At 41.1% G+C, this 16,912-nt stretch overlaps 1 protein-coding gene across 5 annotated transcripts in view; it reads left to right on the top strand.

Annotated features, from left to right (window-relative positions):
* The window catches only part of LOC126212830 (treacle protein-like), a 225,546-nt gene that overhangs the window by 78,763 nt on the left and 129,871 nt on the right, over positions 1 to 16,912 (top strand). For all 5 annotated transcript variants that reach the window (XM_049940246.1, XM_049940244.1, XM_049940245.1 and 2 more), the window contains exon 3: positions 11,897 to 12,056. In XM_049940246.1, the coding sequence (XP_049796203.1) occupies positions 11,897 to 12,056 (160 nt within the window). The remainder of the gene's footprint in view (positions 1 to 11,896; positions 12,057 to 16,912) is intronic.

Below are 16,912 nucleotides of genomic sequence, written 5' to 3'. Positions count from 1 at the left end.
GACATGCAGTAAGGTCCACAGAAGTCTGACCCCCCCCCCTTTCCCTCCCACCCTTTTGTTGCCAAAACCTAGTTCTCATGATTCAGGATTTTCTCCATGAAGTGTTTTCTCAGTTAAACTTGTGTAGTTATAGGAGAACGCTGGTTCCATATGTTCTTCTCTGAATCTGTCTGTCTGTCAGTGGAGGTTGCCCTAAGCTAAGAGTACATTTTTCTGTGCCTATTTTAGAACATATCTCTTTGTGCTGGCTCATAAATCATTTATTTGTGTTAAGATTTCTTACACTTTCCCCCCATATCCATTCACATCAGTGGCTCTGTGCAAGTAGGGTCATAGTCCATTCCTCCGTATGATCTGATACTGGGTATAATAATATGAGATACCAGTGGCCTGTCAGTATTTATCCCACCTGCTAACTGGGACAAGCACTGTGCATTGCGGCTGCCTGGTACACAAAAACTGTGGTAGTTAGTTTAGTTGAGGTATTGCAAGCTATCCAATCAACAGAGAAACTGGAGAGTAGTTGAAAGGGGCATGTAGTGCAGCCCAGCAAATTACAATTTCTGCCGCTTGGAGTGCACCAAAAGTCAGTCAAACATTTAACCCCCAGTGTTTAGTGTGTAGCTCTTGCTGGCAGCGGTTCTGTGATTTTCTGGCATTGTTTTTTTTTTTTTTTGTTCCAGGACTTGTGCACACTCATTCAGGTTACCATCAACATGAACGACGATGTTTATTTTAACATTCTCGGCGCTCTAGTGTTACTTTTTCTTCTATGACTCCTTAATGAGTTTGCTGTCAGCATTCTTGTGTTCCAAGATGACAACTGTGTTCACAGGGCTGCAAACATACATTCCTAATTTGATGAAGTTGCTGGCACCATATCGTACCGGCCGGTCCGCTAAGTAGTCGTATATTAGTAAAATGTCAGGGACTGTTTGGAACTGCATGTGAGACACAGCAATCGACATCCCTGTAATTTGGTAGCTCTATCGGATCTGCTTATCGGTGAGTGGTTTCAGCTGGATACCGCATGCCTGAAAACATTTACGGATGCTTCTCGTCTCCAAATTGATACCGTTGCTGACACAAACGGCCGTGTGGCGCAGTAATTAGTGTTACGTCTTCTGGGGGTGACTAATTTCTTGCCTGGTGCTCTTAGATCCTAGTCCTGGATCAGGTAAAAGACCACACTTCGAGCAGTGACTATGCAAAGTAATGTGGATAGATAAAAATGCCACTCTCCAAGCAGTGGCAGGGAAAACAAATAAAAGATGCGGAAACACAACAGTTTTCAGTGCCAGTGGCCCCTTCTAGCAGAAGGGTTGAAGTGAAAGGAAGAGGGATGAAAGACAAGGACTCGTGTGGAAGAGCTGGTGAAAGATTACGCGGAACTCCAGGTCAGGGGAGTTCACATCCCGTAAAATGAGGCTCCCCTGACCCGGGGTCCTGCGTGACTTTTCTGCAACTCTTCCTGTTTCCTAAACTTCGCCAGTCTTTTCCTTCGTCCTTCTTCCTTTCCCTTCAGCCCTTCTGCCAGTAGGAGCCACTGGCTCTGAAAGCATGCACGTTTCCACATCCGTTATGTGTACTCGGTGAGTACTAATAATAAAACTGTAAAACCATCCTTACTGCCTATCTGAACACACTACTCTCAAAAACTGCTGGACAAATTTTCATGGGGTTTTCGCAGGTAATTTGAGCATATTTCAGGGCAACATGTAGGCTTTACCAAAATCACACCACGCAAAAAAATCTTAATTTAAATTTGTAGGACTCTGTGCTCAGCATAGTAGTTCGTGTGTTTACCTTAGTGGCAGCATAGTACACCAATGAACCAATAGATGATAGTGTTAGTTTCATAATAGGCCATGTCGAAGAACCAGTAGGTGGCGGCAGTAGTAGTAGTAGTAGTAGTAGTAGTAGTAGTAGTAGTATGAGTATGTGTATTTTCTGAAGTTTACATCAATGACAGAATTAAGCACGTCAGTCTTACCCTCACAAATACAAGCTAACATTGACTTGACTTGGCTAGGATATACAGATTTACTAATTTTGGTTTTGTGTATTAAAACTTAACAAAACCATTTGCTTCTTTCAGTTGGTTTCATTTATATGTGACTTCTTGGCCAGAAAAAACTGTTTTTTGCAAGTAGATTCCATATGGGTTCCATTTTTACCAATTGAAATATGGAACCCAGAGACACAATGCAAATGCTTCCATTGCAAATTGTGAAGAATGTGGGACCCCACATCTTGTGAAAAGCACACTCCAATCATTTTAGCTGAAAGAACATACTCAAAGCATTCTGCTAGCTACTTATGACAAATATAATCAAGTGAACAACTTGCAAATAAAAGGTGAACAGTAAATATTCTGCAAGATGGCAAATATTCATTTGAAGCAAAGCAGAAAGTTCATAGAGGTGTTGCACTATTTTGAATGAATATTGAGCCCTGTATGTGTTTATTGCTATTGTCAAAGAAGTTTTGTTATTTATTTCTTTGTTTTTTCTTTTCTTTTTCCTGGTGGAAATGTCCTTCAAATTATTTCTGTCAAATTAATGCATTTCACAGAGTTCACAATATATACAACACAGTTTGTGGTACATTTTATGCAGTTTTTGATACATTTTGTGCAGTTAGTAGTACATTCTGTTCAATTTACCATAGAAACTAAATTTTGCAAAGTCCAAGAGACATTTCATGCAGTCTACAATACGTTTTCCACAGTTGCATATAAATTTTAAACAGTTTATTTTATTCCTTAAAAAAGTTCACAGTCAACTTATTGACACTTTCGTACTCTCGAGGGAGTGTGTAATTTTGCTTTTCTTTAGTTGATTGTGAAGATGAGGCAACAAGTAAATAGCAAGCAATGGAGATACACTACCCCCACATGACACAGTCTTGGCAATCTGAAGGGTGCACTTTTTATTCTTTCATGGACTGAATTTTATCCCAGTTGTAATCAGTAGTCAACTGGCCAGTAGGTGAAAGAATAAATAAATATGTGGATCCAAAGACATTACACGTAAAGATACAGGAGTTTCCTAATGCGTTGTGTAGCCAGAGTTTTAGGTTAGGTTGGAAAGTGACTGTTCGGTTTTGAGTGAGTGAAGTCCAAAAGTAAGAGTACAAAGCCAAATGTGAATACAAAATTCTGGGTGTGATGGTAGATGGATATGTAATTTAGCCCTATGTCTACATTAGATTTCAAAGTTATAATAATTACTTGCTGTGAGCAAAGTGGGCAATGTGAATCAACTGAAAATATATGGTGCTAGAATCGTGCCAACTAAAAATTAATTTGGGTGTCCATGCTCTGTGTTAAGTAATTTTCTATGTATTCCATCATGTTTTGGGATTGCATTTGGACAGCAATACTTCGTTGACCAAAATTTTGGCTTTTAATCGTACGACCATCTTCAGTGAGGGCTGCTAATCATACAACTAGCTTCAATATGAGTCAGTTACTAAGGTCTGAGCGTATTACATGAGCATACTCATATGCAGAAATGCTAAAATCACATTGTTCGTAGATGTGCTATGGACTTGAAGGAGCATGCATCACAAAAAAGGCAATTGGCACAATAGCACCAGAAATGAAACTTTGTGTCTTAAGATGAAAATTTAGTGAGCTCTGAGTCAGCAAATCTGCAGTGTATACAAATTAGGTGGATAATTTTTAAAACAGTTGTCAGTTGTTGAAATGCCAGGCAGCAAAGACTGAAAGCAATAAAACATGAAAAAAGTGCTTTCCGTAAATTTCCGAGATGGAAGTCATTTTTTCTGTGGAACAAGTTGTCTGACAGCTACATTTCCACAGCTTCACTTGACCATTGGATCCCAACAAGATGACACCATGACCAGTATCTTGACTTTGTTGTAATCCACAGAACAGTCAGGAGAAATATAGTATTCAGCTATTGCAGTTTTCTTTGGCTGTTGAAGACGAATGTGTTGTTGGTGTTCAGTGGAATCTTCTTTTACAGTGCATATGGTTCATCGTATACAATTTGTTGACAAATAGCATCATACATTCGTATAGGAGGTAGCATTGTTCAAAACTAGAAGAAAGTTCCAGTAATGATATGTCTGGAAACACACACCTGTTGGGTATGTGGGCCAGTCCGTCCTCTCATTGCCATCCATATGTTACATAGTAGCAGACACTATAGGGAGTGCTGCATGTAATATCTATGAATCCTTACATATCCTGGAGTCCTCTGAATCGTGCAGTCTTCCATACACACCTGGCTTCATTCTTATTGCGTCTCTTGTACATTGGCCACACACTCTTGCATCATGTGCACTTTATTGATAGGCTAGGCATACACTGATGCCTTGAAATGTCCCCACAGCCAGAAATCTAACGGATTCAGATCTGGTGAACAGGGAGGCCGTGCTACCAGACCACCATGAGTGATGCATCACCTATAAAACGTTATAATGTGGTCACAAGATTTGTAGAAAATGGGGTGGACCGATTGTCCTTCTGCAAGGGTAACACTCACCATTCGTGTAGTAATTCACCATGCAGAAATTGATGATAAACAGCACCTGTTAATTTATATAATAAAGTGTATGGCCCTAAAAGTCTGTTGCTCACAATTCCTATTCATACATCAATACTGAAACGAACGTGATGTCTCACGTCCACTGTTGCTCGAGGATTTGCATCTGCCCACTTGTGCTTATTGTGGTAATTTACTAGGCCATCTCTTGTGAATTCTGCCTCATTTGTAAGTAAAATGCAGGCTGTCAAATGTGGATTTTCAGCCCATATCTCAGCAGGTACTGATTTCCGGACATATAATTATTAGGACCTTAGAATAAGTGACCGTTTTTGAACCACCACTATAAATTTAACACACTGACAAAGTATTTTGTAGATATGTGCCTTTTGTAAAAGAGGATCATCTTTCACAGAATCTGCAAGAGCCATCTTGACTGGTGGCTGGAAAATCGTATGCACTGTATGCTACTTCATGAAGCTGGCAGTTTTTGAAGCAACATTTCCCACATGTGGAAGAAACGGCATAGATTTTGCATCCATTTCCTGTTCCTTTGGTTTGCCTGGCATTTTCATTTGCATAGCTCTTGCAGTCTCAAGTTTTGTGCATGCATTTTTCCTAAAATGTGTCCTCCAGGTGTACTAGTACTGTCAGTGTCAGTGTCAAACACCACATAGACTGTATATTAATGTTTTAAGTGTGCTTGTGGTGGCAGCTGGAGGATAAAATAGTATGAATGGACTTAAAGTACACACAATTCCTTAAAAACTCATCCAAAAATTATTGAACTTCTACATCCAAAAACAGTAGATAGCTATTCATCTCCCACTCAGTTGTAAACCCAATATTTCATGAATCAAATTCAAATTCTAAAATAAGTCTACCAGCTAAGGCTCATTGTTGGCCAAACTACAGGGCTATTACAAATGATTGAAGCGATTTCATAAATTCACTTTAGCTCCATTCATTGACATACGGTCACGTCACACTACAGATACGTAGAAAAACTCATAAAGTTTTGTTCGGCTGAAGCCGCACTTCAGGTTTCTGCCGCCAGAGCGCTCGAGAGCGCAGTGAGACAATATGGCGACAGGAGCCGAGAAAGCGTATGTCGTGCTTGAAATGCACTCGCATCAGTCAGTCATAACAGTGCAACGACACTTCAGGACGAAGTTCAACGAAGATCCACCAACTGCCAACTCCATTTGGCGATGGTATGCGCAGTTTAAAGCTTCTGGATGCCTCTGTAAGGGGAAATCAACAGCTCGGCCTGCAGTGAGCGAAGAAACGGTTGAACGCGTGCGGGCAAGTTTCACGCGTAGCCCGCGGAAGTCGACGAATAAAGCAAGCAGGGAGCTAAACGTACCACAGCCGACGGTTTGGAAAATCTTACGGAAAAGGCTAAAGCAGAAGCCTTACCGTTTACAATTGCTACAAGCCCTGACACCCGATGACAAAGTCAAACGCTTTGAATTTTCGGCGCGGTTGCAACAGCTCATGGAAGAGGATGCATTCAGTGCGAAACTTGTATTCAGTGATGAAGCAACATTTTTTCGTAATGGTGAAGTGAACAGACACAATGTGCGAATCTGGGCAGTAGAGAATCCTCACGCATTCTTGCAGCAAATTCGCAATTCATCAAAAGTTAACGTGTTTTGTGCAATCTCACGGTTTAAAGTTTACGGCCCCTTTTTCTTCTGCGAAAAAAACGTTATCTGGACATGCTGGAAAATTGGCTCATGTCACAACTGGAGACCGACAGCGCCGACTTCATCTTTCAACAGGATGGCGCTCCACCGCACTTCCATCATGATGTTCGGCATTTCTTAAACAGGAGATTGGAAAACCGATGGATTGGTCGTGGTGGAGATCATGATCAGCAATTCATGTCACGGCCTCCACGCTCTCCCGACTTAACCCCATGCCATTTCTTTCTGTGGGGTTATGTGAAAGATTCAGTGTTTAAACCTCCTCTACCAAGAAACGTGCCAGAACTGCGAGCTCGCATCAACGATGCTTTCGAACTCATTGATGGGGACATGCTGTGCCGAGTGTGGGAGGAACTTGGATTATCGGCTTGATGTCTGCCGAATCACTAAAGGGGCACATATCAAACATTTGTGAATGCCTAAAAAAACTTTTTGAGTTTTTGTATCTGTGTGCAAAGCATTGTGAAAATATCTCAAATAATAAAGTTATTGTAGAGCTGTGAAATCGCTTCAATCATTTGTCATAACCCTGTACAAATGTGTCATCAATCCTGCCGGTCTTAAAACTGCAGAGTTCAGCACTTTTTCTTCAAAATCCTTCATAAATAAATGGCTGTCCATAGTGACACTGTCAGTCAGTTCAAAATATTGCTTGTTGTTGTTGTTGTTGTTGTTGTTGTTGTTGTGGTCTTCAGTCCTGAGACTGGTTTCATGCAGCTCTTCATGGTACTCTATCCTGTACAAGCTTCTTCATCTCCCAGTACCTACTGCAACCTACATCCTTCTGAATCTGTTTAGTGTATTCATCTCTTGGTCTCCCTCTACGATTTTTACCCTCCACGCTGCCCTCCAATGCTAAAGTGGTGATCCCTTGATGCCTCAGAACGTGTCCTACCAACCAATCCCTTCTTCTAGTCAAGTTGTGCCACAAACTTCTCTTCTCCCCAATCCTATTCAATACCTCCTCATTAGTTTTATGATCTACCCTGTATAACTTTAACCTAGCAATTTCGCTTTTAAATTTTCTATCGTACATGCCCGATTATGGGATCTGACATTCCACACTCCGATCCAAAGAACGCCAGTTTTCTTTCTCCTGATAACAACACCCTCCTGAGTAGTCCCCGCCCGGAGATCCAAATGGGGGACTATTTTACCTCTGGAATATTTTACCCAAGAGGATGTCATCATCATTTAACCATACAGTAAAGCTGCACGCCCTCAGGAAAAATTACAGCTGTAGTTTTCTGTTGCTTTCAGCTGCTCGCAGTACCAGCACAGCAAAGCTGATTCGGTTATTGTTACAAGGCCAGATCAGTCAGTTGTCCAGACTCCAGACTGTTGCCCCTGCAACTACTGAAAAGGCTGCTGCCCTTCTTCAGGAACCTCCGTTGTGGTTGCACTTATTGCTGAGGCATGCAAGCCTCCCCACCAACGGCTATGTCCTCGGTATGTTATTGTAACAAATTCCAGGATGTACAGTGGATTCCACTCAGTGCAGAGCTTACTGGGATAAGACCTGAACAAGGTGTCACCAGATAGACCATGTTGTGGCTACTGACATGGCACTATTTGAGTGGCCACCGTGGTCACCGAACTTGACACCTTGCAGATTTTCCTTGTGGGTTACATTGAGTATAGGATTTTAAGTTCTACATCTATCACAGGACCTTGAAGAATTGCGACACTGTGTCTGTTCTTACCTTACTCTGGATATGCTGGCTCAGGTGTGGGCAGAATTGACTGCTGATTAGGTGTGTGGTATGTGACAAAGCCTGGATGGACAGAATATTTTAAACATTGGCAAAAACCTCCGAGACTTTGTCTCTCACGTACTAAGTCACTTTTTATGTTGTTCTTGGCCATTTATCTCTTCCAATTTTTGCAATGTCCTTTTGCTATACGGGATATACTGACCAGTCCAGTTGCAAAGACTACTTAGTTGTCACTACACTTGGCAAAAGTGAAAGAAAGAACTCAACACTTTGTGTTTAAGGACATTGAAAGATCAATACCAAATATTACCCATTAAGAGGATGAGTAGATGGTGTTATTCACTATGTGTCCTTTGTGCTGTGGCTGTCTTGACATTGAGTGTTTCAGTGTATCTATTGTAGAGCAATTATAGCCAACCACTTGTAATAACTGTTTCTGGTGCTGTTTTCATTCACTGATGAATTTTAACTTCAGAGCATGGTGATTGGACTGCTTCATTAACTGTATAATGAAATGCTATCATTTTGTGGGGTGTGGGTGTGTGAAGAGAACAGTTGTCGATTTGTGTGTGATGTGGTAACTTCCAATAAATGGTAATTAAAACATCCGTGAAACAATTTTAAAAAACCGGTCTAGTTAAATAGCTAAATGGCTAAACATAACAACAACAACAAGCACTCCAGTACGTCGAAACAAACTCTCAAAGTTACTCAAACGTGGTGTCAGCAAGTTAACTGCCAACAGTTGTGCCACTGAATGTAGTTGCTAAAAATTGGTTGAATCAGGTAGAGAAAGCATTTTGTGTGCTAAAATTTGCCTGTTAGAAATCAGTATGAGTGTACAAAGAGCTTTCCAGAGCAAGTTTCACAAGACACCACCAGTTTACAACGACGTTATGAAATGATGCAAGAAATTTGCGTGAATTCAAAATGTTTGAGAACACTGTTTGTGTTTCACAAAGTCTGCGTATCGAACTAGTGCAGAATTTAATATCGCTCAACCAATAGTGTGATTTGTAAGTGATTAAGAGTGAAGCTACTCGAATTGCAGTTCCTTCAATCCATAATTTGTGATGACAAATTATACTGTCTGTAGTTCTGTGTTGAGATGCAGAATCGTATAAAAAATGGCAACTTCTCAAGAAAATTACTTTTCACTTACCAAGCCACTTTTCATCTTTCTGAAAAGGTTAAGCAACACTGCATTTGGGGAACAGAGAATCCGTGTGCAGCGAACACGTCTGGGATCCTAACAAAGTTAGTGTGTTTCGCACCGTGTGCCGTGTCCTCTTTGCAAAGAGATCTGTCATCAGCAGTATCACCTATGTCAACATGGTGCAATTGTGGCTTGTGCCACAGCTTGACACTGATAGCATGTTTCAACCAGCTCTAGATGAAACCCCCTCCCCGTCATTTCCACAACTGTGTACGAGATTACTCGAACGAGATGTCACTGCAATTTTTTTCCTGTGGGTTACATTAGGGATAGGATTTATGTTCTGCTCCTATCACGGAACCTCAGACTTGCGACACTGTCTCTGTCCTTACCTCACTCCGTATATGCTGGGTCAGGTGCGGGCGGGATTGACTGCTGAATAGCTGTGTGGCATGTGACAAAGTCTGGATGCGTAGAACATTTGTAGACATTGTAAAAAAGCTCTGACCAGGAAAGTACTTGGGCTCGAACAAACACAAATACACCAAAATCGTGTGAGAAATAATGTAAAGGTCTCTTATTGCACTAGTGATACTCCCGCATCTGCAAAACTGTGCAGTCGTCCGTTAGAGGCCTCTGCGTATACCGTGCCGCATGGCACACTGACCTGCCGGTACACCAGTCGGGACCAGTAGGGACGGTGCAGTGTGCCTCTGAAGTTGCATTTTGTGACATTATTTGTGTATTGAAGTGTCAGATGGCTCGGCAATTGGTAATCGATCCTGCTAATGTATTGTGATTGGTTGAGATGAAGTTACGAAGGACCGTTCTTCGTGAAGATGGTATTGATGTAGAAGACGAAGCATTCGCATGTTTTCAGGTATCTGTTATAGTGCAGAAATATGAGCATAAGTTAGAAACAGATACTGCTGTAACACTAACACGTAATGATGATGATAGGGATGATAATGACGAACAACTCAATGCAAACGGTAGTGTTACGGCAAGTGCGGGAAGAGGCGATGGAAGCAGTGACAGTGAATACCAACCGTCTCCCAAGAAGAAGGTTAAAGTTGCAAGTATCATCACTGCATTTGATGACAACACGCTGGAGAACATGTACGATGATTATTACGTAAGAGGTTTCGGCACATACGACAAACTTCTGAAAAGATACCCTAAGCAGTCTAAAAGCAATATTAAAAACATACTGGATTATGTGGCAAAGAAAAGAGAAGGAAATACAGTTTTCAAAGGAAATCGTACACTGCTGTTCAAGACCATCAAGGAGCGTGTAATGGCGAAATTTGATGAAGCGCGAGAATGCGGTTCTGCTGTTCATTATTGGCATTTACAACATTGGGCATTGGACGTAGCCAGAAATCTCGGGTGTACAAACTTTACAGCTTTACTAGGATTTATTACTAATTTGAAAAAGGAGTTTAGGATAACATCACGCCGTATCACTATGCTCCAAGCATGAAAAGATAAGGATGACAAAGAAGAGCTGATTGAAAGAGCTCAAACGTTTGTTGCTTACATCAATGAATATATCATGAGAGAAAACATCGATATTAGTTCTGTATGGAACTGTGATCAGTCAGTTCAACTATGAACTTTCTTGTGACAGACCACTATCCATGAAAGGGGGAGAGAAACACTGTTGCGATGTTGCAATCAGTTAACTGTGCAACACATAGTTACACGATCGATGTTGCTATATCACTGGACGGACGATTGGCAGAGAAATATTTGCTTCCAAGAATCCAGTGGAAAGTTTGGACCCTGTGTGTCAAGGGAAATAGAAACGCGGTGCCCTCCAAATGTCGTCGTCGATGCAAGTGTGAGTGGGAAGATGATGAAACAACATCTGAAGATGTTTTTTCTATCAGTTTTGAATCCACATTTGCCGAGAAAGTCATTAGTACTTTGTGACTTCTGGTCTTGACATAAGGATGAATGAGTACTACTGGAAGCATCTGGCGGAAAACATGTAGATTTAAAAATCATTCCGCCTAAAACTACAAAAATGCACAACCTCTGTATGCGTATTTCTTCAGGCAATATAAAATATATGCCAAGAGAATAACAGACTTCATTAAACTACGTTCTAGTAAAATGCAGCCGAAATTGCACGACAGATTCTTTATCACGAATATGCATTCTGTCATTTACAATCAGTTATCTGCGGGAGTATACAGACCAATGCTTCATTACGCGTATGTTGGCTACGATATTGGTGAACCAGTGAACAACTTCAAAAGTGTCATTGACATGGCGTTCAACACTGATATTATAGAATATGCAAATACGCCGTGCGATCAACTTGCATTTCTTCACTGTGCGTTTTGCAGTCATTCATATTGCTCGGAGCGTTTTATTGACATTCCGCTTTTACATTTATAGTTAAGATTGCTGCATTGCGTATGGCATCTACAATTACATCTACAGTGATATCTAGAGCATGACTGCAAGAGTTTTGCAGAAAACGACACCCACCAGCACATTCAGAGGTACATAATGCTCCTGTAACCAACGTTCATACAGATCTGTTTGTTCGAGCCCAAGTACTTTCCTGGAGAGACTTAGTCTCACACATACTGAGTCACTTTTTATGTCGATCTCTGCCATTTACCTCTTCCGATTTTAGCAATGTTTCATAGATTTTATAATTTTCCTGTATGATAAATGTGCCTGGTTACAGCAATTTGCATATTCAGTTGGTATTTATAGAGGTCAGGGTCAAGCTTAACCTAAAATGTTTAGCCGATTGCGGCCAGTTAAACTCATTTTGCATTTCAGGGTGCACCGGAGACTCGTCGGGGGCGGAATCGGGCCCGGAAGGCCTGGAGCCCGTGGACCTCCTGCACCACGCCGGCGTCTACACGGCGGAGGAGGCGGCCCTGCTCGCACGCGACAAGCTGGTGCGGCAGCAGGCTCTCTACATACAGCAGTTTTCCAGGTGTGACACGGCTGGCAATGCGTGGTGCACTCGTGTACCTGGCTACTGTAATGTGTTCAGAATTACTGTAGCATTGACAATGGGGGGAAGTGAAGCTGGCACGAGAAGTACGGCCCACATTCGGCTAATCGCACGACACCTGTAGCCGCTGCGACTGCGTGCAGTTGCCAGACTTTCACCCCAGCCATTACCAAACTTGACAATTGGATTATGCTTTAAGTTCAGACAATTGCCTGTCCTCTGGGATCATTCATTGTGGGCTGTGATTTTGCTTTCATTTCTCAAGGTAATGGTAGTTATTATTTGTCGTGCAATGATAATGTCGGAGGCAAGTTTGTCAAATGTTGCGAGTAGATTTGTTTGATTTTGTTCTTAGCCTGGGGATTTGAGAGAAGGTGTTCAGTTTGTGTGTTTATTGCTTCATGTGTATCTATACATACATACATACATACTATACATACTATGTGAAGCACACGGCAGAGGATACTGGGCTTCTTCCCCTTCCATTCACATATAGAACAAGAAGAGAACGATTGATTAACCCTTTGACTGTGGTGGTGCACCATCTGCTCGGTACACGAGGCCTGCAGCGTAATCCGGCTACCTGCGTCGAGTACCTGTCACTCGGAGCCACTGCCGGGACAAGATCGGCTTGCACCGACCTAGCTAGAGGCTGACTACTTCTGGACTGATTACTACTCACGTAGAGCCGGCGTGAATTTTTGGCAGCTTTGAGCTGTAATATCTCGGGCAATAGTTTTTCTAAATAAATCAAATTTAGCCATCTTGTACAACTTTATGCATTCTCTTAACAATAATAATGAAAAGAATTTTATGAGCTATATTGAGCCAGAAAATTTTAAATAAAATTGGCCAAAACAAGAGGAGCCCGAAAAAATTTTGAAGTTTGGCTTCTTGCGTCTCCTGGACTAATGCTATGACAAATGTAAAACTTGGCATGTAGTAACCTAACAACACAAGGTTCTCGAATATAAAGTTTCTTTTGCGTAGCACTTTCCAGTACTGAATGAATTAAGTGCAAAATTGAAGATTTTGTAAACCGTCAAAAATGCAGTATTTTCGTTTTGATTTTGCTGAAAAAACTATGTTCTATAAAACATTTATAGTGCAATAGATTGACAGCACAAAGATATGGAATAAAAATTTTTATTCACGTACTATTTTCCAATAATTTACAAATTAGCCGAAAAGATGTTAATTTTTATGAAAAGTTGAAAGCAGGCTATATTTGATACTTCTTTTTACAAATCCCCAGAACAGCGAGTTTAATTTCCAATATTGCCTAACAACACAGGCAAAGAAGCAATAAAAATCGCACTGAGAACACAGTTTTAACTATGGCATGTTATTTGTCGTTGATCAAAGGCATTTGAAATCAGTTACGATAAGCAGGTTTTGTATTAATAGACCAAATGTGATCTGTATTTGTACTACTAGGGATAAAAGAATGTAACTGTCCTTGTTACGTGTTAATAATTTAAATGTATCATATGTAGATTAATGTATGGCTTTTGTTATACTGGCACAACGTACTCAGCATAATTACATTTACCACAGTAAAGATTTTGTGCCACCTTTGGATCGGCACTGGCGAAGTTAAAAATAGATTTGTAATTTTTTTACAGGTTTTGCCCCCCCCCCCTTTTTTTTTTTTTTTTTTTTTTTTTAAGTAATTCATTCAGAAGTGTCAATAAATGTTCTCAGATTTAGTTCCCAGTGATTAGTAATACTTCTTTTTTATGATAAGTCTCAAAGCAGGGTACAACACATAATGGAACATTGCAAGTTTTGCATCGGTATCTAGTTTCCCGGCGCACTTTCTGTTTTGTGCAGACAACGCATCTGCGCATTAGCGTACTTTTTTGCAAATGTTCACTCGACAATAGCAGCTGGAGAATCTCTCCCCATGAATCGCAGAGGATTCTCGTTGTCACAGTGCCCCCTCCCCGCACTAGCTTTTTTCTATTCTGTAGCATATTTTTCTACAGTCTCCCTTATGAGAGAAAGGTGACTCCGCGAGCGCCATTTTTCGCCCTATTACTGACTGGTGGAGAGCATGAGCATTTTGAAGAATGTGAAAAACAAACATTTCTTCTACCATTTCACAGTCTTACGCACTGATCCCACTGAGCTCAGTAACATGTCACAACAGTCAGCTGCACCCGTACTTGACTTGTAATCTACAATACATTGTGGTTTCTGTCAGTCTTCTCTGTGTCAACCATTTGTGTTGTGTGATTTGTGTTAAACGTGCACAGCTCTCATATCGTACCACTTGATAAGCAAGGGTCTCGTCAGTGGACTTAAACTCAGTTTCTCCTCGTTTTAATTTCTTCTGCAGTTTTGGTATGTTGTGCCTATTCTTATGAACAGTGCCATATGCGACTGTTCCGTGGTTGTGAAACCAGATGAACAGGTCCGGGCTGGAGTACCAATTATCGACATAAAGAATACGACACCGTTACAAATACGGTCACTTGAGTTGCCACTACATTGCCACTTCTCTCTAAATTGTGAAAACCAATTTCTGTTGTTGTGCCTGTATATACAATAAAATTCAAAATATACCCACTCTGATGGTCACACAGTACAAATGTCTTTATTCCGAATCTACTTCGCTTAGTTGGAATAATCTGCTTAAAAGATAAAAAAATGTCCTTTGAACAGCAAGAGCCTTTCATGTATACAAAGCTTGTGATGTGGACGAAAAGAATTACGAAATGTCTTAAGAACTTCATCAGCAGTTTCCCTAATTTTGGGTAGACTGTCGTGTCCAGTACTCGCAGAGTTACCACTGAAGTGTAGCATTTTCAGAAGTAGACAAAAATGGTCTTGGGACATAATTTCACTGAAAACTGCTGTGTTCAAAAGTGTATCTCTGGGCCAATAATCACTTAATTTTAACTTCTTAACTTGTACCATTAGAAGGCAAATAACAACTAAACAATATATTTCCTGAAATCCAGTGTCTTTCCACTTTGGTAGTTGAGAATTCACAGATTGTATTGTATTTTCTGTGGTGTAAACATAAGAACGATTTTTCTGCAATAAATTCCAATAGTTCCAGAATGAGATTTTCACTCTGCAGCGGAGTGTGTGCTGATATGAAACTTCCTGGCAGATTAAAACTGTGTGGCGGACCGAGACTCGAACTCGGGACCTTTGCCTTTCGTGGGCAAGTGCTCTACCAACTGAGCTACTCAAGCACGACTCACGGCCTGTCCTCACAGCTTTACTTCTGCCACTACCTCGTGCCAGTACCTCGTCTACTACCTTCCAAACTTTACAGAAGCTCTCCTGCGAATCTTGCAGAACTAGCACTCCTGAAAGAAAGGAGCACTTGCCCGCGAAAGGCAAAGGTCCCGAGTTTGTGTCTCAGTCGGCACACAGTTTTAATCTGCCAGGAAATTTCATATCAGCACTCACTCCGCTGCAGAGCAAAAATCTCATTCTGGAAACATTCCCCAGGCTGTGGCAAAGCCATGTCTCCGCAATATCCTTTCTTTCAGGAGTGCTAGTTTTGCAAGGTTTGCAGGAGAGCTTCTGTAAAGTTTGGAAGGTAGGAGACGAGCTACTGGCAGAAGTAAAGCTGTGAGGACGGGGCGTGAGTCGTACTTGGGTAGCTCAGTTGGTAGAGCACTTGCCCGCTAAAAGCAAAGGTCCTGAGTTCGAGTCTTGGTCCGGCACACAGTTTTAATCTGCCAGGAAGTTTCAATTCCAATAGTTCTTCAGACATAAATATCACAAAAACTGAAAGAATGCTTGGGTCAGTATCTGGTTGACATTCATGTCCTGAACTCGAGTCATCAAAGTAGTGGTTTGACGGCTGGAAATCAGTTTCTTTCCAGTCAAATGTGCACTCTTTTCCGAACCGTTTCAGTGTCACTTTCTGATTCCTCGGATTCGGAGGAACTGTTGACTGCTGTAGAAAATGAGTGAAAAAGTGCACCAGAGTCAGAGAATGACTTTAAAGACAGTAAGAAGAGAAATGACAGTAATAGTTAACAAAAATAAGAAAAGAATTATTGTAATAGAAAAAAATACAGCCTGTTATTCGTTGTTGTCAAAAGGAGTGTAGTGCAGCAGTGACTTCTGATGCCCGGAAACATAAATGAGATTAAAGAGATAACCAAAGCCTGCAAATTTAACAACAGAAAAAATGTGTGAGTTTACTCATCGCCTGGCAGGGTTTGTGAACTGTCTGTCTGCAGTACCTTCTTCCAATTGTGGTCAAAATGTCAGAAAGGCATTTGAGAACTGTCCAGAAGAAGGTTATTCAGAGAGATAGCTTTGCGAAAAGAAGGAGAAAACATGAAAAAAGGACCTACAAAATAAAATATGATATATGTGTGTGTGTGTGTGTGTGTGTGTGTGTGTGTGTGTGTGTGTGTGTGTTGGTTATTCTTCACTCACATTCACATTGCTCTGCGTCTAAATCAAGCAAGTTGTACTTTGATAATCCCAATTTGCTTACACTGTTTTAAAAGTTTTACCAGTTATAGTATGGCTGAAACGTCATGGTGAAATACTGTGCATATTTTAACAATACTTTAGGAAATGATGGATTGCTACTTACTGTAAAGATGACATACTAAGCTGCAGACAGGCAAAATTAAAAGACAATTACACATAATCTTTTGGGTGCTCCAACTATAACACCACATTCAAACCACTTAAATCTTGGCATCTTGGGTTGTCGGGTGTTCTGCTGGATATCAGCGTCATTCTTGCATGGTATTTCGGTAACGTAGCTTGTAACCTTCATCAGGTGCGACTTGGGACTGCTCCTCGAGTGAACCTGGTCCAGTATTTATGTCTGTGGTCTTCCCCCACCA

The sequence above is a fragment of the Schistocerca nitens genome, chromosome 11 (genome assembly GCF_023898315.1).
Source record: "Schistocerca nitens isolate TAMUIC-IGC-003100 chromosome 11, iqSchNite1.1, whole genome shotgun sequence".
In the NCBI taxonomy this organism is placed as follows: Eukaryota; Metazoa; Arthropoda; class Insecta; order Orthoptera; family Acrididae; genus Schistocerca; species Schistocerca nitens.
Note: the sequence above shows the minus strand (reverse complement) of the source record. Positions and strands in the feature narration are given on the sequence as shown.